This window comes from Caenorhabditis remanei, chromosome I (genome assembly GCF_010183535.1).
Source record: "Caenorhabditis remanei strain PX506 chromosome I, whole genome shotgun sequence".
In the NCBI taxonomy this organism is placed as follows: domain Eukaryota; kingdom Metazoa; phylum Nematoda; class Chromadorea; order Rhabditida; family Rhabditidae; genus Caenorhabditis; species Caenorhabditis remanei.
This window is the reverse complement of record NC_071328.1, coordinates 5,159,075-5,178,897: the sequence shown is the minus strand read 5'-3', so window position 1 is coordinate 5,178,897 and position 19,823 is coordinate 5,159,075. Positions and strand designations below refer to the sequence as shown.

The following is a 19,823-nucleotide window of genomic DNA, read 5'->3' as shown; positions in this document are numbered from 1 at the left end:
AGGCTTCTTCATTTGGCTTACTGTAGCAAATCTAGGGTACTGAATGTGGGTTACTGTAGCTAGGCTGGAGTATTGTATTCACTACTGTAATCACTCCCAAATGCTCTCTGAAATCCGATTACCACTGGGCTAATACGTTTTTCATGTTCTTAAGCTTACCGTGCCGCTAGGCTATTGTAATTAGGTGCATACTGTAGCGGGATCCTACCGTTGCCCTACTGTAGAACCATTGTTTGGCTACTGTAGCTGTGGGTTGCTGCATCTGGAGTACTGTATCCGGGCTTCTGGGTGACCATAGTCAAGAGTTACGGTGGACCTACCTAAAGTGAGCACGGGTTCAAAATCCAAGAAATGAAAGTCCTTCCGCAAACTGCCGCGAGTACTGGTTACTGTAGTTGGGATACTGTAGTTTATAGTTCGCTCACTATTGTCGCAACAAAAAAGTTCCGACATTTTTTCCCCCTCGGTGTTTGCGGACTCAAGCCAAAATTTGATAATTTTGGCTTGAGTCCGCAAACACCGACGAGGAAAAAATGTCGGAACTTGTATATTTCGATAATATATCATATCTCTAGGTGAAGCTACAGCAACCCAGATCAATTTAAAACTTTTTCAAGCTCTAGAAGTGAAAGAAGGGTTACTGTAGTAGTGAGCTAGGCTACTGTTGCTAAGCTGATGTGGTGTGGTTACTGTAGGCAAACCTTACAAACATTCAACCCTAATTAACAAAATAAAAACTCAACTGACCTTCTCTTTCTTTGTTACCAAAGATATACAAAGGCGTAACACTAACTCCTAAACACCTTCGTCTTCTTCTCCTTATTCTTTTCTTTTTCCATATACATACAGTTATATGACAATCTTCCCGTCCTTCTCCCCTTTCATCTCTGCCGCCCCATCACCATACCGTGTGAATGTGCCGGTTATACGAGCCGGGAAACAGAGACATTCTGGAGCTTTTATTACCAATTCTCATTCCCCCCTTCTTTGAGGTACATTTTTATTGTTGGATCTAATATCGAGATAAGTTTAGTTAGCGATCGCTTCCAAAAAAAGACCACCGGGCTCGAACCACCGTATGGTGGAGTGCCGGGCAAAAATTCAACCCAATGCGCCACGTCTTCCTAACTTCTACCGATCTCCAGGACGGTCAAGAGCCAGTTGCCACCGCAACTCGACTCGCCACGTCATAACCAGAAAACTTGACGAACATCTTCGGCATGGAGACGTCAAGGGTGTTTTATGTGTGGAAGAAAAGTAGGAGGAGACAACGAAATAGAGGGATCGTAGACAAATAGGGGGGAGAGAAACAACGACAACGTCTTCTTTTTTTTCGTCTTCTGAAGAAGAGGTCTTCGGGCGGCAAATGATTTACTGCCCCCACCAGCACCCACCCCTTGTCCGCCCCTCCTTACTTTTTCATTCACTTTTTCTTCCGTCAATTTTAATATTCTTTTTTCCTTTCCGATTCTTTGCTTCTGCTCATTTTCTTCTGTTCTGATCTCAATTTTCGACAATGAACCGCTCGAGAAGACCCCATACTCTAATTGAGTTCTCTAACTGATAACCTGATAAGAAATGCTCCAAATCTCTTGAAGAATAGGGGGACGGGGGCGGATGATAAGAACTTTCGGAAAACGATAAGAGAGAACAGGAAAGGGTCAATTAGTCAGTCAGGTGTAGTACACCAAATGTTAATGATGTTGAGGATTAATGACTGTAGATTATTCTTCTCTCTATTTTTCTGTTGATAGCTTCGCTTTTAGACGGTTTTTGGTTAGAATACGAACGCGGGCATATAATGTTTAATATACCGTCGAAAAGCTGAAAAAATTTCTGATTTGATGCTTTATATCCGGTTTTTGGAAGTTCTAGTGATTGGGAGAAATGAAGGGTTGAACGTTTTGGTACGGAAATTTTAAAGGATAGTTTCAATCCGCGATTCCTTAAAAAGATGTTAACCAATTTAAGTGTGAATTATACATTTCGATTGAGCAGATATTTAACTTCCCAAATTTATTGATAATATAATTTGAGGCATCTGTTGAAAAAACAGACGATGATGTTTAGTAGAAATGAGAATGGGCTCGCGATAGAGCGCGCCGGCCCGTTGGTACCGGTACCACGGCACCCAGTTACGTGTGGAATATTCTTCAAAAATCAAAGTAACTATTGATTTTATCATTTTGATAGTGTTTATAATAATCTACTACTCGGTCAGAAATTCAAAGCCAAAAAAATTGATTTTTTTTAATTTTCAAATCATAATTTCTCAAAGATCATGAAGGCAACCCCATAGTTGCTTTAATATTCAAATGAATCAACTTTTTGGCTTTTAATTATATTGAATATATCCCATAAAAATCAGTATTTTCTGAAAATTTTCTGATCCGAAAATTTTGACATTAAAAAAATTTAGTCACATTTTCAAACGCAAATTTCTAGAAAACTTGTGAACCAATTTTAAAATTATTTATATATTTGGGATTGGCAAGTGTTCACCTTTTTAATTATATAAGTCAACCTTTATGAGTCATCTTATCCAGAGAGCCACGAAGCTCCATTTGGTTACTGTGCCAACGGTAGTGCGGTGGAGCGCGCATGTATTCTCCCCGTGTTTTGGAACCAATTTCTGAGTTTAGGATCTTTTCTAACCCATCATCTAACCTCCAGAAGCCCACCATTTCTCATATTTTTAATGTTCACTTTCTGTTGTCTTCTTTTGACAGGAAAGTGTGAAAAAGAGTAGGTCATTGTGCTAGTGTGACACCACACACAGTGGAATCTAAACAAATGCAAAGAGGAGGAGTCCAGCCCAGAGCAACAGAGGTTACTACTCGGATCACTTTCAATGAGGGTTAGATGATCCATTATATTTATGACAAAGACAGATGACTGACTGGTGTAGCGGGGGGACGGGGAGGATCGAAAGAGAGACCTCACCTTCAGCGGTTACGGTTTCAAATTGGTGGTGTCCAATTTCATTTTATTTAATAGTTCTTCAAAAAGAAAAAAAAATAGTTTGACCGCGTCGATAGTCGAACCCCGATCACCTGGTGCGTGGGGAAAAAACGCATCCGACTGAGCCACATGCTCAAGGATTAGGTTGGTCTGTAGGATGATCCATGAAAGTTTGTCACGCCCAAATGAATGAAAACATTTTCTCATTTTTCCATATATAAACAAATGGCGTTACGCATGTCCTTCTCCTTTCTATATGCATGTCCTTCAAAAATTCAAACGTTCCTCTTTCGTCTTCACGCTAATCCTTCTCCTTCTCCTTATTCACCCCTCCGCCAGCCTACCGCTTCGTTCGTTTTGAAAAAGAAGCGGATGGTTGCATGTCAATTGATGATCAATCGATGTTTTCTACTTCGTCTTCTTCTTCTTTCCTTCCTTCTCTCTGTCTATATCACACCATTTGTCCCAATATTTCTACATAAATTATTGACACTCTGCCCGTCCGTCGTCCCCATCTTTGGAGATATGGGTCGGATAGAAGACGAATAAGAAGACGTCTGTCGCCACGCAATTTTCAAATTAGGCAGCGGCACCCACCCCCATCGTCGAGATGAAGAAAAATGGGCGAATTTTTGGAAAGTGGGCGGAGTCTTAGATGCTTATCGAGAATTGTGGTTGGCGGTGTGGGGTTTAGATTATCTTTACTTTTAATTTTCGAATTCGCAAAAAGAGGATGGCAGGTGCCGGGCTTGAACCCAGGACTGTAAGCGCCCTTAGCACCACAACCGTACCAGATATTTGAGCTGTTCAAGGCGGTTATAACTACGATGCTTTTTGCGAGCCCTACCAGACCTCTACCCCGAAAATGTTACTCTCCCCATTTCCCATAATTGCTTTATTACCACATTTCTCCACATTCACAACCCTTCCCAACAGTAAAATTCCCATTATCTGAGTTCTCAGCTCTCACGAACTGTCGGATATTGACGTGAAGTGACAACAGGAAACACACTAATTGTATTCATCTAGATTTCCCACCTTTTGTCCTCACTGCTAAGAGGATCAGATGCGATCTTCGAGATTTTTTGCAACAGATGGTGATGTTCTCCTGTGGGATAAAAAGAGACGGTATAACAACCACCTGCTTTGTTCTTTTCTCTTTACCTAGTCTACCTTGTACGCTCATTCGACACTCTAATTGATTTTTCTCCTTCTGATTTTGCTCTTCTCCTATGCCTCTCCGTATGAAACTTGCTCTTTTCTTTATCTTCGGCTTCCTCGGTATTTCTAATTTATGCACGGTTGGCGCAGGCGGTATCTCCTCTGTCTCCCGCGCAATATCTCTTTGGTTCGATACCACTCCACTCTAAAGCTTTTTTGAATGTTTAAAACTCACTTATTCTGGTTATAAATTCAGAATTTCCTCTATTTCGGTGTGTTCCGTCTCTCTCAAACACTAAAGTGGAAGACTAATTTTCGTTTTTCGTCGGTAGTCGTGCCATCTCTTCGTTTTTTGTTTGAAGGAGGGTCACACATACCCTCTCACAATGATGAAGAACCCTCTGTCTCTCTCTTTCTATCTCTCTTTTGTCTCCTCACTATCTTCCATTTCTTCTGAACATTGTGAGTGAGTCTGAACACGTTGACAGTTCTTCTTATCAATTTCACTATTACCTTTCGATTTTTTCAATTTCTTAACTTCTCTGGCACCCTCCTTGAATTGAATGCTCCCTTCTGACCTCTTCTTTTTTCTTTCCTACAGCTATTATTGTCGGCCACCTGCGCACACATACACACAGGGCCCCTTCTCACACACCATTTAGCATGGGCGGGCCGCCTTGATAGACGAGAGTGAAGAGACGCAGACGATTTTGGTGGGGGCCATGGTGAAGACTGCGCACAGCCACCAACCAATACACCCGCGGTCTCCCGTCTTCTTCTCTCCGCCCCGGCCCGTCATTTATTTGAATTTTATGGATCCTTTTCGCCTCTTTTCGTTCCACTATCTTCCTCACTTAGTTCTTCGTTTTTCACCTCCTGCTGGCTTCTGTTTTCATTTGCATTTTATAATTGGGCACCTTCTTTTTCCACTTTTTGAATAATTTTTTGCTAATTTTTGGTAAAATAGAGCCATATGTTGCCACCTAACAGCTGTTTTTGTTTGATTGGCCGCCGAAAATCGATTATTTTCTGTAAACACGTCTTCTGAACGTTCATGAACATTTGCTTTAATCCTTTGATTTCGAATTTCCCGCGTTGTTCGTGGTGGGGGACTAGCTTTTTCAGTCTTCTCGGAACTAGTCCCTCCACATTTTTTGGTCCCTTTTCCCACTATTTTAAATGTTAAATGCTAAAAATAAGTTATTTCTAATTGAGAAATCATTTAGTTCTGTCCAAAATTGCATTATCGTTAATTTGAATGGCTGGCGCTTCATAAATGTTATGAAATCTTGAAAATTGACTAAAATTCTTGAAATTTCACTGTTCTATTAGTTTTATTGAAGGAAATTTCTAATTTTGAAATGATTTTCAGCTATTTGAGTACACTTTTCGACCGTTACACACTGATATTCTTCATTTCTTTTCCAGTTTTCCGTCTTTTATGCTCAAAACTTCATTTTATCATTCCAGATATCAAAAATGATGGCCGACGAAGAGCTCGGCGATGAGGTGAAGGTGTTCCGGAGGGATGAGGACGCTGACGACGATCCCATGATCAGTGGGGAGACGTCGGAACAACAATTGGCCGATGATAAGAAGGAAGCGGTGATGGAAGCAGAGTTAGACGGTGCCGGTGGTGCTGGTGGCAGCGGAAGAGTTCCGACGATTGGTGGTGAGTTTTTGCATTGAAAAATATTTGTTTTCGTTCAATTCTGTGAAGATTTTGAGCATTTTGCTCGCTTCGATGATATCTCATAAATTTGAAATTGATTCGAAAATTGAGCGCGAGCTGAGTGAGTGGGGACCCCTCTATTATCACACAAAAGTTTTATGGACCTCACCGATGGGCCACTCGGTGTGTGGAGGGAGATCAACTTTACACCCTCCGAAAACTGCCGAGCATTTTGAAACTTGGAATTGTTTGATCGCGAAAAGCCACGTGGCAGTGGAAAAAAGTTGGGATTAAAAACAAATCAATCCAAGAAAAACCTTGCCACCCGAATGATAATGTCCATCGTTGCGCAATCTCATAATGACGGAAAAGGATGTTGCGCAATGGTGTTCGAACACTATCTGAGTCTCTTCAACCTATATGATCTCTCTGCTTATCTCTCCTTAGTCGTGTGTGTGCTAATCCGGCAAGTACACCTACTTGAACAAGTTGGTCCGCTTTGTATGCTAAAAGACTGTACAAAAAATGCGGGGGTAATGGAGGGGGGATTTGAAAGGGAACAGATGGTTAGAGGTTCTTTTGAAGAAGGTGTAATTAAGTTTTTTGAAAAATGGGGAAAGAAAATGATAGTAGGGTGAAGTAGATCGGTTTAGGATCGAGAAATTTCAGGAAATATTGTCAAAAAATATATTTCCGAAGAAATGAATTTCAGACAAAAGTTGTATGATTGGAAAGCTGATGTCGTGGTGATTCAGAAAATTTGCTTAGATTTAGTTTGCTACCGCAGTTATAAGGCTTCTTGACTGAAAAAGAAGCAGTTAAATCGGTAGGATGATGCAATTTAGAACCGAAAACAGCGAAAATCTCTAAACTTGATATCTTAAAGTCTTATTATTTATTCAATATTTGTCTCGAACAAAGTTTGAAAGAATCTACATGGCTCCAGCATTCTAACATTTTTCGTTTTGTCTGAAAAGTCCTAATTTCCATAATTTTTCCAGTAAGTGTCGATTTACGAGAATTGTGATTTTTGTTCTGAAAACCACAAACTGTACTTTTGAGACTTTCAACCAACAAAACAGACGTCAATCCCTTTATTCTTTCAAGGAAAAGAAAAGTAATGGGGCTATTCTAATGCAAATGTTTGTCAAAGAAACTCGTCGCATTCTACCTGCAAAAAAATACTGATTCTATATATAGTTATCACTCAAAACATCCCATTTTTAACCAAAATCTCAATTTTTCCCTATTTTCAGGTCTAAAAGCAGAAGCATTCATCAAAGCCGAACCCTCCCCCTCATTTCCAATGATGCCAATGATGACGGGTCCTGGCCTGAGTCCCGCCTATGGATTACCTATGATGTTTCCCTTTTTCATGGTAAGCATTTATTCAAATCTTTAGATCTTTTGTAACGTGACAGTGTGACATGATGATGATGAGCTGTGACACGTTATCCTGACGGGATCGCGCAAAATTGGCGGTGCCAACTAATTACACCGGTTTGAAAATGGAGCTGAATGATTTCTCTCTCGAAAAACAACTATAATTATAGTTGAGCGTGTCGCTGTTCCATTTATTCTCCCAAACGCCAAAAAAAATAGTGAAGAATGTCAAGAGCCCCCCCCCCTCAAATTATTTCTTTTTGTAATTATCGTCGTCTCGTTCATTCGATGGTTCCCGACGACGACACCGATATACAATAGACAATTAGACACCTCTTTTTGGTTGGTAGGGGGGTGAACGACATGTTTGGACACCCCCGACATGCAAAAAGAGAACAAAACAATGTCCCCCTCTCTGTGTTCAAAAAGAAGGTGTCTTTTCACTACTGTTCCATTCATTCAGAGGGAGGAGGTGATGACCCCAAAAGAAGAGGGCTCTAATTGCTTCCGGTACATGATTGGTGTAAGGAAAGGAAGGGGAGGGCTTCCTGTAAAACAATAGGTGAATATAGGAGAAAACAAATAGAAATGACTTGTTTTTCGAATATTTCGAAAATTTAGTTTTCTGGAAATCGAGACTATTGAGGGGTCTAGGTTGTAGGAGATTCTACGAAAAGTGAACTTGCCAGGTTTTTTGACAGTCGAATCAGGAATACAAAGCAGCGAGCTTTGACCAGGATTTAATGAAAAATCCGATGTCTTCAAACCATGCCACAAAGGGCTCTCTCTCAAGAAACCTTGTGTTGCTCCGTTAATTAAATTTTTGCGATGGTTTCTAAGCTCACCGCTTGAAACTTTTTGAAGTTGATCTCGCCACAAAACAGTTCCAAACACCGCACTCTGAGAGCTCTTCTGCTTTTTGTCTTCTGTTTTTTCAAGCAATGAGACTTTTCTTATTGTGCTAGAGGAGGACGGTTCCACCATAGTTTTATACTATTTCAATTTCTTTGATTTGACTTTGAGAATGCTCTGAAATTCGTTCTTTTTCTCATTCCGAATGCTAGATTCACATGAAACCTGCTCCTTCAAACAAACCCGCTCCCTAGCGTCATCCGACTTCTCTTACAGTACACCCTCTACCCAATCATTATCTCGGCTAAACCCATCCCCTACAGTCAAACATTCCCGCCAATCGGCGGCCGCCCGCACTTGTATTTGTTTTGCAATTGTTCGCAGCTCATTATCACTGTCATAACTCCACTAAAACACAAAATAACCACTCGAGAATCGCCCCTCGAGTGGTATCTCACAAAGCGAAAAGGATACAGATAATAAGCTTTCTCTAATATAAACACGACGATCCATTTCTCTTTCTCTTTACAGGGATCTCCATATGGTCTCCGATCGCCGGGTATGATGAGTATGCTGCCGATGAGTGCACTCAGTCCCCAATTCGGAATGTTCCCGGCGAGTCCGCTCTATGGAGCGGCAGCGATGGCGGCGGCGGCTGCTAAGCAACAACTGGAGAACGCGGCACCTCTTCATATGCGAGCGGGTCCGCTGAATCCACTGAATCAGATGAGAATGCCACCGTATATGACACATCCGATGATGCCACAAAATAATGAAAGGAGGGGTCATGGAGGTGGAAAAGTGAAGAAAGATGATCATATCAAGAAGCCGCTGAACGCGTTCATGTGGTTTATGAAAGAGAATCGGAAAGCATTATTAGAAGAAATTGGGAATAATGAGAAGCAGAGTGCCGAGTTGAATAAGGAATTGGGTAAACGATGGCATGATTTACCGAAAGAAGAGCAACAAAAGTATTTTGAAATGGCGAAGAAGGATCGGGAAACACACAAAGAGAAGTATCCACAATGGTCGGCACGCGAAAATTATGCGGTGAATAAGAAGAAGACGAAGAAGAGGAGAGATAAGAGTGTTGGTGAGTAAGATTACGGGGACATTTTTTCGTACATTCGTGCAGACAGACAGACTAGAATCTAGTGACATTTTGTCTGAATATCTGAATTTTGTGAACTTCGGATATACAGACTGACACGATTTCCAAAAATTCTGAAATTTGATCACCTTCGAATAGAGAATCAGGCAACACTTTATTTTTCGTTTGCGATTTCTGAAATTAGGAAAATCGGACGTCTGTACATCCAAAAGCAGAAAATCCTGACTTTTGAACTCCAGTTTTCTTCAATTTTGAGCTTCTGGACATCTAGATATTCAGACACACATCTAGACGACACTAATGGGGTTATTCACCTCCGGAAAAAACGTTTTTTCCCTCGATTCATTTGCCGGAAAAAACGGCGAAAAAACGGAAAAAACTGTTTTTTCCGGCAAATGAATCGAGGGAAAAAACGTTTTTCCGGAGGTGAATAACCCCATAACAGACGTCCGGATTCCTGGATTTTGAAAATTCTGGACATCTGGACTTACAGACACAAAGACTTCATGAGTTCAAGAATAATATTTTGTAAATCGGACACAATTCAAAACAATAATTTTTCAACACTTTACGGTCTTCGATCCTCTTAAAAATAATGAAATTCTAGTTTCAGCGTCGGAGAACAGCGATCAGAAGAAGTGTCGTGCCCGATTTGGAGTGAGCAACACAGATTTGTGGTGTAAATTCTGTAAGCGAAAGAAGAAGTGCGAGTACGCAACAGATCGATCCGGTTCCGACATGACGGACACTCAGGACGGTAGAGGTACGAGTGGCGCTTGTAGCAGTAGCTCAGAGAGTCCATCGCCAACCGGTAATAATGGAATTCCTCTGGCTACTCAGCAACAGCATCAAGCGGCTTTAATGCATTCAATGCTAATGCAAATGCATCTAGGCTCAACATCCACTCACGTTCCATCGCCCATCGCTTCAAGCTCTGCTGGCCGCAGTCCGTTGGATGCGAACGCGTCGGATTCGGAATCGGACGTTGATGAAGACGAGGGCATCGATCCGACGATTCTGCAACAGACACGTGAGGTGATTATGCAGGAATCAGTGTGTACTCTTTGATGATTTCTACAGAAGTCTATCCAGTCTCTTTTCTCTTTCCGAGTGCTATCTGAAACCCTTTCTATTCTTGTTTCTCCCTTCAAAGCTTTCATTTCAAATTTTTATTCATCTCGTGTTTTTTCTCTCCCACCCCATCCTTCTCACATCATTGATCTTCCACCATTTTATATCATTTTAGGATTAATTTTTGGAGTAATTTAATTTTTATTGTTTTTAAGAGTTTTTTTTTCAAATTTCACGGGTTTCTCGTTATCGGCGTCCTTCTTTTCCCCTCTTGTTCAAATTGAGCAATTTTTCCATTCACTTAATAAGAAAACACACACACCTCCAACTCGCCACTAGGACCAAAGATTTTCAGAGACATTCTTTTGTATGTAACTTCATGTTGACCTAACCTCATTCTCCCCGACTATCATCATCATCATTTTTGTTCCATCATCATTTGTACCATAATTGTTTTATTTCATTTTCTCGACTTTTCTGCTCACAGATTAAACTTTTTCCCCTCTCTCCATCCCCCTCTTGTCTACATGATTCCCCCACAATTCAAACGTTTCGTTTTCAAAAAAAGAAAGCGAAATTCCACAATAAAAAATAATTTATAATTTTTCTTTTCTTGTTTTGGATAATTTCAGATGCATGACTAAAGTCAAAACGCTCGGCGAACGTAAACCTTTATCACTTCCATGAGAAATGGCCGAGCTTCCTCGTTTGTGGTGTAGTGGATAAGGTGAATGGGTGGCGATCTGAGTATCGCGGGTTCAATTCCTAGTGGAGTCGAAATGGTTTTTGCAATGTTTCTGGAAGACTTTTAGGAGTTGGAGAATACTGAACACGTCTAAAAACTGTAAATTTTCAAGAGTTTTCTCCAAATTCCAAAAAGTTTCGGCGTGAAATGACTGAAAAAAGTTTTTCGAGAATCAATTTGTTCCCAATTTATTCCTCATTTCTCACATTTCTTTGATCTTCTTCATCGGTTCATTTCCGATTTCTCATCACCATGGCTGATGATGCTTACGAGTTCCTAAGCCCAGATTTAGTGAGTTGTGGCGGACATCCGGGCACTCCGGACACACAGACAGACAGATAATTTCAGCTTGCTCCACCCCCACCAATCACTGGACCAGCTCCTGGAGGTCCGGCGAATCCAGAAACTCCACCGGCGCCTGTCAATGAACTTGCTCCTGTTTCAGCAGCTGAAAAGTGAGATTTTCACTTCATTTGACCCTTGACCTTCTGACATCAATTTCAGATTCGAAGTGCCACGTACCGCCGCCACGAAAGATTCGAAATCGAAGAGCAAATCGAAAGATTCGGAAGGAAAAGCGAAGGGAAAGGGCAAGAAAACACGAACAAAACGATCGGGTCGTGGATCGAAATCACGTGAATCGAGTGAACCACTTCCATCTCTGAGTGCATTCAAATGGCAAATGATATTCAGTGCTGTGCTTGTTTTCGCCTCGGTTGCACTCACTTTGATGGTTCTTATTGATGGTTTAATGTGAATGTTCTGGGGAGAAGATATCCCAATAAAAGTTTTGAAATTTTCATGATTTCTTTTGTTTTTGAATCTGAAACTGGCTGAAGTCAGATACATAGTACGTTGAAGGCTACGGAAGCTGGCGTATCGTTGACGCGTTTCAGCCGAATATTCCAAGATTTTCTGTGTCTGGCGTACCTTTGACGCATTTTTTTGAAGCAAAAATCGATAAATCAGACGTGTCTGGCGCACTCTTGACGCGTCTTAAACCCATTTTCGTCTAATATACGGTTTATCGAATATATGGCGTACCTTCAGAGCGTTTCTATCAGAATTTCCTGCTTTCGGACGTACCATGAACGCGTTTTGAGTCGAATGTCCTTATTTTCACTATCGGGCGCACCTTTAACGCGTTTTAAGCGAATTATTTTCAGCTTCCATACCAAATATGTCCACCAATGGAGTAAGTCAAATAGTTGAAATCGGCTAACTTTTAGAAAGTGCGACCATTATAGAAACGTATTATCACTGTTGATTGTCTAAATGGAATCCTGAAGTTTTGAAGAAATACAGCTTGAAATCTTACAGTATATTTTGAAATTTATTAAACAAAATTACAAACACAAATATTACAAAATTACAACAAAAAAAGACAAGAAATTAGAGAATAGAACAAGAGACACGAAAGATTGGAGACAGAAGAGAAGGGTTGATGAGTCCAAAGTAGACAAGATGAAGAGAAGCAATCGCATCTTCCTTCGAACAGTGTCCTCCAGCAGAACTCTGAATCTCTCGATTCAGATGGGTCGAGGTCAGTTTCTGAAGTGAGGGACGCCTTCCATTGGATTCGAAGAGGATCGATGTGTCAATGAGATTGGAGTGGAGAATCCGAAGTGATTTGAGATCTCCGTTCAAAGCATGACCCACAAGGATAGAGTCCTCATTGATGTGGTCGAAGATCTTCTCACGGACTGATTCCAATGTTTCCGTCGCGTATTTCATGTGGCCCGAGGTGAGTCCTGAGTACTTAGTGACATAATCGATGACTGGATTCTTAGGTTTCACGATTGCATCGATAAGAGTCGTCCCCAGAAAATCCACCATTGTGACTCGTCCAACCTCCTGTCCTTTGGTCGTGTAGACTGATTCAACATCGATAGCAAACAGTTTTCCAGACATTTCCATGTTCCATTCGTTCACTTTTGGCGCCTTCTTGAATTTCTTGAGGTTTTCCATTGGTTGCTGAGTGTGGATGTGGTAGTTGTATCCGTTTCCATCAACATCCTGACAGATTAATTCATTCGAAACGAGTATCTGAGATCCGTCCTTCTCCACGTGGAATGTCGAATGACATCTGGTGCAAACACGGAAAGTATCTGAAATGATAGATATAAAATACAATCAGGATTACGATTAGTCGTTAAGATCTCAATATCTTGATAGAGAACTCACCATTTTCAGCATAGTACATTTCTTGATTCCGTTGGAATTCATTCGGTTGAATGTAGACTTGATCTCCCATTTCAACCGGAAATCCGTGATCGAAAACTTGGTTTTTGTTGAGAACCAGCTGATGAACCACACTTGATTTCTCCCGAAGAATACGGATAATGGTTTGACGTGCTGAAATTTTGAAAGATGAGTTTTAGTGGAAGGGTCTCGGTAAGAGAGAATGATGGATAGAATGAAACTTACTGTTTTCAGCAGCGATTCCAGCAATAATTCTCTTCTGGGAGAGGGCAGCGTAGGCACAAACGGGGTAGCTAGGGCTGATCATTTTCGGATGATAATACAGAAATAGTCAGAGAGACAGAGAGAAGTGTAGAGACGACTCGAGATGAGGGGAGACTGATTCAGTCTGGCTCCAGATGGACAGGTCTGATTGACCCAGTTTGCCAATGTGAAGATGGACTGTAATGTCCCAAGTTGTAAACCCATTAGCACTGTCAGTTTCCTGGGAATCATGCTCATTGCTGAGTTCTGAAAAGGTGGGAAATGAGATGTCATAACAGAATTAGAGAGAACAAGAGCTGAAACAAATTATATACTTCTGTAACGTTTTCGTGGCGAATGCAGAAAGATAATGTTGAATGTTTGTGATAATTTCTTACAGTCTAGGGAGAGTAACTTTCAGATGTGCACATAGGAAAAAGGAAGTGCGAATATCTCAAACGATGTAATTGACCGAAAAACGGCTGTAACTTCGTCAGCAGGTCGATTCTTGAGAATCTCTTTGGTGCAATTGGAAGAGCTTGATAACTTCAGTAGTATATAAAGTGTTGACGCTAGGACAGCTCTTTGCCCAAACATTGCCCAAACTTGATATTCTGCAGTTTTTGATCATTTTTGAACATTTACTACTCCTTTGTGTGTCTTAATTACCAGAAAATGCGTCATTTTCGAAAAAGGTTATTTTTTTGAAAATCACATCGATCAACTGACGAACACGACGAACAGTCTGACGAACGCCAGACACAGAAAATCTTGGAATATTCAGTTGAAACGGGTCAAAGACACGCCAGAAACGTCAATTTTTGTCTAAAAACACGTCAAAGGACACCAGATCCTGATCTTCCGGAACAATTTAGCTGAAATCGCGTCAAAGGTACGCCAGACACGTCTGATTCCTTAGCCAACTTCTGTAGCCTCCAACGTATCTGACTTCAGTCAGTTTCAGATTCAAAAACTAAAGAAATCATGAAAATTTCCAAAAGTCAATAGAAAATATATTATCCAGTTTTTTAGAAAGTTTCATTTCATCCGACTTCTCTTTCGTTTGATTAGTCACGTTCATCTGTCACAGTCGCCTGGGAAAGAACAGAGGGCTCCTCTAAATCTGACCGTTCAAGGTTCCAAGTTTTCCCAAATATGAGAAGGTTCCAATTTTTGTAGTTGACAACTTTTTTGTACGAGCACTCCCAAGAGAGTTATGATCATTTTAAGACGACAGCTCAAAAATCGCACCATTCTGCACTGAAATTAGTCGATTTGAGGGAGAAATTACTTTGTTGATACGTAACTTGCCAGAGAGTGCTCGTACAAAACAGTTGTCAACTACAAAAATGATGATTTATCTTTGTTCTGTATGGTTTATACAAACATTTTTTTGTGGGAGAATCTGTATTACCATGACACATTCTCAAAGTTGGCCATTTTCAACTGAAAACAGCCAAAGTTGATAACCTTTTGGGCGGTACTGTATGAGGTTGGATGGATGGAATACAATCAGTTGTCCCTTTCACTTTCTCACCGAGCAGTCTTTTCTTTTTGAGCTCTCTTTGTTTCTAATTGCATTCGATCTTACTGCGCAGTTGATGGACATTATCAGCCTCTTCGGCTTTTTCCATGCCCTTTCTCAACTCTTAATTTTAAGGTTAAAACAGATTTAAGTGAGCAGCAGAGCTGTGCGGAATTCCTTCTTCCTTCTTCCGGGCATTTTTTCACTTCCTTCTTCCTTCTTCCTTCTTCCTTTTTTGAAATTTTATTCCTTCTTCCTTCTTCCTTCTTCCGTTGAAATTGTTCGACTTCCGTGTTAAAAGTTCGCAAAAATTTTGTAATTTTCGACTGAATATCAGCGGAGTTTTGGTGATTTTTAATGGAATTTTGTATGCAAAACAACGCCAAAATTCGTTTTCAGAGATGACTAGAAAAAAGTTTCCTCAAATTTGTCATTTTCAAAATTAACTTCCGATTTCCCGGTTTGGAACCCAACTTCCTTCTTCCTTCCTTCTTCCTTCCTTCTTCCTTCTTCCGGGCTTTTTTCACTTCCTTCTTCCTTCTTCCTTCTTCCTTTTTGAAAATGTTATTCCTTCTTCCTTCTTCCTTCTTCCTTTTTTGAAAATTTTACTTCCGCACAGCTCTGGTGAGCAGTAAGAGATCCGCCGAAAAATTCTGTCTTTAGAAAACCCGTAGTATATTTTAATGACCAATTAATAATTTTTGAGATTTGGTCCAAAGGGAGTTTTCTTTCAAAATGATTTTTACCACACTTTTATCAGATTTTATCAATACGGCGAATTTTTTTATATCAGTAGAGAACCCGTATTCTTCTTTTTGATCTGACGTTCTAATCACAATCCCATTTTCAACACATTTCAAGAAAATATCAAATTACCCAAACAATTAATATTCTCAGCTCATTATTTAGTTACTGTCATAGTGTTTAGAAGAGTCACTTTTACAATGCCCTCCAATATTGATTTTTATTTGATAGTGTGAGTAAATAGCAGATGTTGTCGGCCCTTCTTCTTAAATCGTCGGTATATTAACAGGGACATCTTTCTTCACATATTACCATCTGCCTTCTTATCTCCTTGGGAAATCTTATCGAACGCAGGAATTAGACTCCGCCTCTTGCGCACAACTGCTAGTAGACCAGTACTCAGTCATTCTCCCCTCATTCCGGCCTACAACGAGGTCTTTCCAGGTTTTCCCTTTTTGTTCTATTGCTTATAGTTTGCCACAACATATTATTTATGTACATCTTTTTAATGTTATGCCATTTACGTTGAATTCAACTATTTATTTCAGCAGCACGTGCCAAGCTGAGATGAACATGGCCTGCACGACAAATGGAAGATCAAATGGAAGAAATCGAAATGGAAATGGCGACCGAAACGAACCGATGATTGCCCTGACGAGGTAGGAGAGTTGCTTATCACACAAAAGGACTCGGAAATTGGTAAGATATTGACTTCCCCCACCATTCTTATCTGTGTCGGTTCCGGTTAGACTGATCGAGCAAGGCGCTGTAATAGTCTATACTTATCCGGGCTGAAGTTCTCTTCAGTAGACGCGGGTTTGAATCCTCCCGATCTAGAAATCATCAAAATTATAATAGAAATTCCCAAAAACGGGATAATTTCTTTCGATCTAGAAATCAATGAAATTCTAATTGAAATTTCAAAAAACTGGGTAATTTATTTTCTATTGACTTCCCCAACCATTCTTATCTGTGTCGGTTCCGGTTAGACTGATCGAGCCAGGCGCTGTAATAGTCTATACTTATCCGGGCTGAAGTTCTCTTCAGTAGACGCGGGTTTGAATCCTCCCGGGTTAGAAATCAACAAAATTATAATAGAAATTCCCAAAAAACGGGATAATTTCTTTCGATCTAGAAATCAACAAAATTATAATAGAAATTCCCAAAAAACGGGATAATTTCTTTCGATCTAGAAATCATCAGAATTATAATTGAAATTTCAAAAAACTGGGTAATTTATTTTCTATTGACTTCCCCAACCATTCTTATCTGTGTCGGTTCCGGTTAGACTGATCGAGCCAGGCGCTGTAATAGTCTATACTTATCCGGGCTGAAGTTCTCTTCAGTAGACGCGGGTTTGAATCCTCCCGGGTTAGAAATCAACAAAATTATAATAGAAATTCCCAAAAACGGGATAATTTCTTTCGATCTAGAAATCAATGAAATTCTAATTGAAAATTCAAAAAACTGGGTAATTTATTTTCTATTGACTTCCCCAACCATTCTTATCTGTGTCGGTTCCGGTTAGACTGATCGAGCCAGGCGCTGTAATAGTCTATACTTATCCGGGCTGAAGTTCTTTTCAGTAGACGCGGGTTTGAATCCTCCCGGGTTAGAAATCATCAAAATTATAATAGAAATTCCCAAAAAACGGATAATTTCTTTCGATCTAGAAATCAATGAAATTCTAATTGAAATTTCAAAAAACTGGGTAATTTATTTTCTATTGACTTCCCCAACCATTCTTATCTGTGTCGGTTCCGGTTAGACTGATCGAGCCAGGCGCTGTAATAGTCTATACTTATCCGGGCTGAAGTTCTCTTCAGTAGACGCGGGTTTGAATCCTCCCGGGTTAGAAATCAACAAAATTATAATAGAAATTCCCAAAAACGGGATAATTTCTTTCGATCTAGAAATCAATGAAATTCTAATTGAAAATTCAAAAAACTGGGTAATTTATTTTCTATTGACTTCCCCAACCATTCTTATCTGTGTCGGTTCCGGTTAGACTGATCGAGCCAGGCGCTGTAATAGTCTATACTTATCCGGGCTGAAGTTCTCTTCAGTAGACGCGGGTTTGAATCCTCCCGGGTTAGAAATCAACAAAATTATAATAGAAATTCCCAAAAAACGGGATAGTTTCTTGTGTTCTAGAAATCATCAGACATATAATTGAAATTTCAAAAAACTGGGTAATTTATTTTCTATTGACTTCCCCAACCATTCTTATCTGTGTCGGTTCCGGTTAGACTGATCGAGCCAGGCGCTGTAATAGTCTATACTTATCCGGGCTGAAGTTCTCTTCAGTAGACGCGGGTTTGAATCCTCCCGGGTTAGAAATCATCAAAATTATAATAGAAATTCCTAAAAAACGGATAATTTCTTTCGATCTAGAAATCAATGAAATTCTAATTGAAATTTCAAAAAACTGGGTAATTTATTTTCTATTGACTTCCCCAACCATTCTTATCTGTGTCGGTTCCGGTTAGACTGATCGAGCCAGGCGCTGTAATAGTCTATACTTATCCGGGCTGAAGTTCTCTTCAGTAGACGCGGGTTTGAATCCTCCCGGGTTAGAAATCAACAAAATTATAATAGAAATTCCCAAAAAACGGGATAGTTTCTTGTGTTCTAGAAATCATCAGACATATAATTGAAATTTCAAAAAACTGGGTAATTTATTTTCTATTGACTTCCCCAACCATTCTTATCTGTGTCGGTTCCGGTTAGACTGATCGAGCCAGGCGCTGTAATAGTCTATACTTATCCGGGCTGAAGTTCTCTTCAGTAGACGCGGGTTTGAATCCTCCCGGGTTAGAAATCATCAAAATTATAATAGAAATTCCCAAAAACGGGATAATTTCTTTCGATCTAGAAATCAATGAAATTCTAATTGAAATTTCAAAAAACTGGGTAATTTATTTTCTATTGACTTCCCCAACCATTCTTATCTGTGTCGGTTCCGGTTAGACTGATCGAGCCAGGCGCTGTAATAGTCTATACTTATCCGGGCTGAAGTTCTCTTCAGTAGACGCGGGTTTGAATCCTCCCGGGTTAGAAATCAACAAAATTATAATAGAAATTCCCAAAAAACGGGATAGTTTCTTGTGTTCTAGAAATCATCAGACATATAATTGAAATTTCAAAAAACTGGGTAATTTATTTTCTATTGACTTCCCCAACCATTCTTATCTGTGTCGGTTCCGGTTAGACTGATCGAGCCAGGCGCTGTAATAGTCTATACTTATCCGGGCTGAAGTTCTCTTCAGTAGACGCGGGTTTGAATCCTCCCGGGTTAGAAATCATCAAAATTATAATAGAAATTCCTAAAAAACGGGATATTTTATTTTCAGGTTTACGGTATACAGGTGTTCTGTAAAATCATAGGTAATCAGGTTTACATGTAACTAGTTGTACAGGTGTACGGTAGGGGTACGGTATTTTGAGCGGTTGTGTTCAGAGAATTTTTCAATTATAGGTAAACAGGTGTACGGTATACAACTGCACAGGTAAGGTACTTACTTACCTAGGAATTATGAACAGGGGTATGATGAATTACAGGTAGGCCTTGCAGGCCTTTTTTTCAGAAAATTACAGGTACACAGGTTTTCCTGGTGACGTCACCCGTAGGGTTTAAAATTATTCTAGAAACGGGGGAGGGAAAGTTCTTCCTCCATTTTACTCACAATTTAAAAGGCTATGATTCACATCTCATTCTCGGAGAACCCACGAGTATTAAGTTTCTGACGAAATATTATACAGTGCTCCACAAAATGATACTTAGTCTTTTTGCAAATCATATCGGTAATCAGGGTATTCAACTTTGTTGTCATTATTAAATTTGTTTTTGTCGCGAAATATGATTTGAAAGTCTTTGTTATAGCCGATGCGTTTTACATTTCTGTGAGTTTCCCAATCTGATTTTTCAATAAAACTCATTAAACAGTGTCAGCAGACACGGGAAAGCTCATTTTGACATTAACTTTAAGAGCATTTGGAACTGAAATTCGGAGCAAATTGAATGGTTCTGCGTTTGTGTCAGTCGAAAAGCGTGGATGTCATTTCAAAATATTCTTCGCACCATAATCTACTGGATACACAACCTATGGACAGAATGTACCTCTCGAACAGGTTGTTTCTTTTGAAATTCTAC

At 40.0% G+C, this 19,823-nt stretch overlaps 3 protein-coding genes across 3 annotated transcripts; 2 read left to right on the top strand and 1 right to left on the bottom strand.

The window, feature by feature from the left end:
• Window positions 1-5,601: 5,601 nt before the first annotated feature.
• Window positions 5,602-10,208, top strand: GCK72_000853 (uncharacterized protein; the record flags this gene model as incomplete). The annotated part of the gene is made up of 4 exons (XM_003096537.2): window positions 5,602-5,794; window positions 7,051-7,172; window positions 8,561-9,122; window positions 9,754-10,208. 4 exons carry the CDS (start codon window positions 5,602-5,604, stop codon window positions 10,206-10,208), a joined length of 1,332 nt encoding a protein of 443 aa, XP_003096585.2.
• Window positions 10,209-11,208: 1,000 nt separating this feature from the next.
• Window positions 11,209-11,713, top strand: GCK72_000852 (uncharacterized protein; the record flags this gene model as incomplete). The annotated part of the gene is made up of 3 exons (XM_003096564.2): window positions 11,209-11,247; window positions 11,305-11,411; window positions 11,461-11,713. 3 exons carry the CDS (start codon window positions 11,209-11,211, stop codon window positions 11,711-11,713), a joined length of 399 nt encoding a protein of 132 aa, XP_003096612.1.
• Window positions 11,714-12,348: 635 nt separating this feature from the next.
• GCK72_000851 (uncharacterized protein) lies at window positions 12,349-13,465 on the bottom strand (the record flags this gene model as incomplete). Its single annotated transcript, XM_003096584.2, has 3 exons — window positions 12,349-13,064; window positions 13,141-13,311; window positions 13,384-13,465. The coding sequence occupies 3 exons, from the start codon at window positions 13,463-13,465 to the stop codon at window positions 12,349-12,351; spliced, it is 969 nt and encodes a 322-aa protein (XP_003096632.2).
• Between the last annotated feature and the right edge of the window lie 6,358 nt (window positions 13,466-19,823).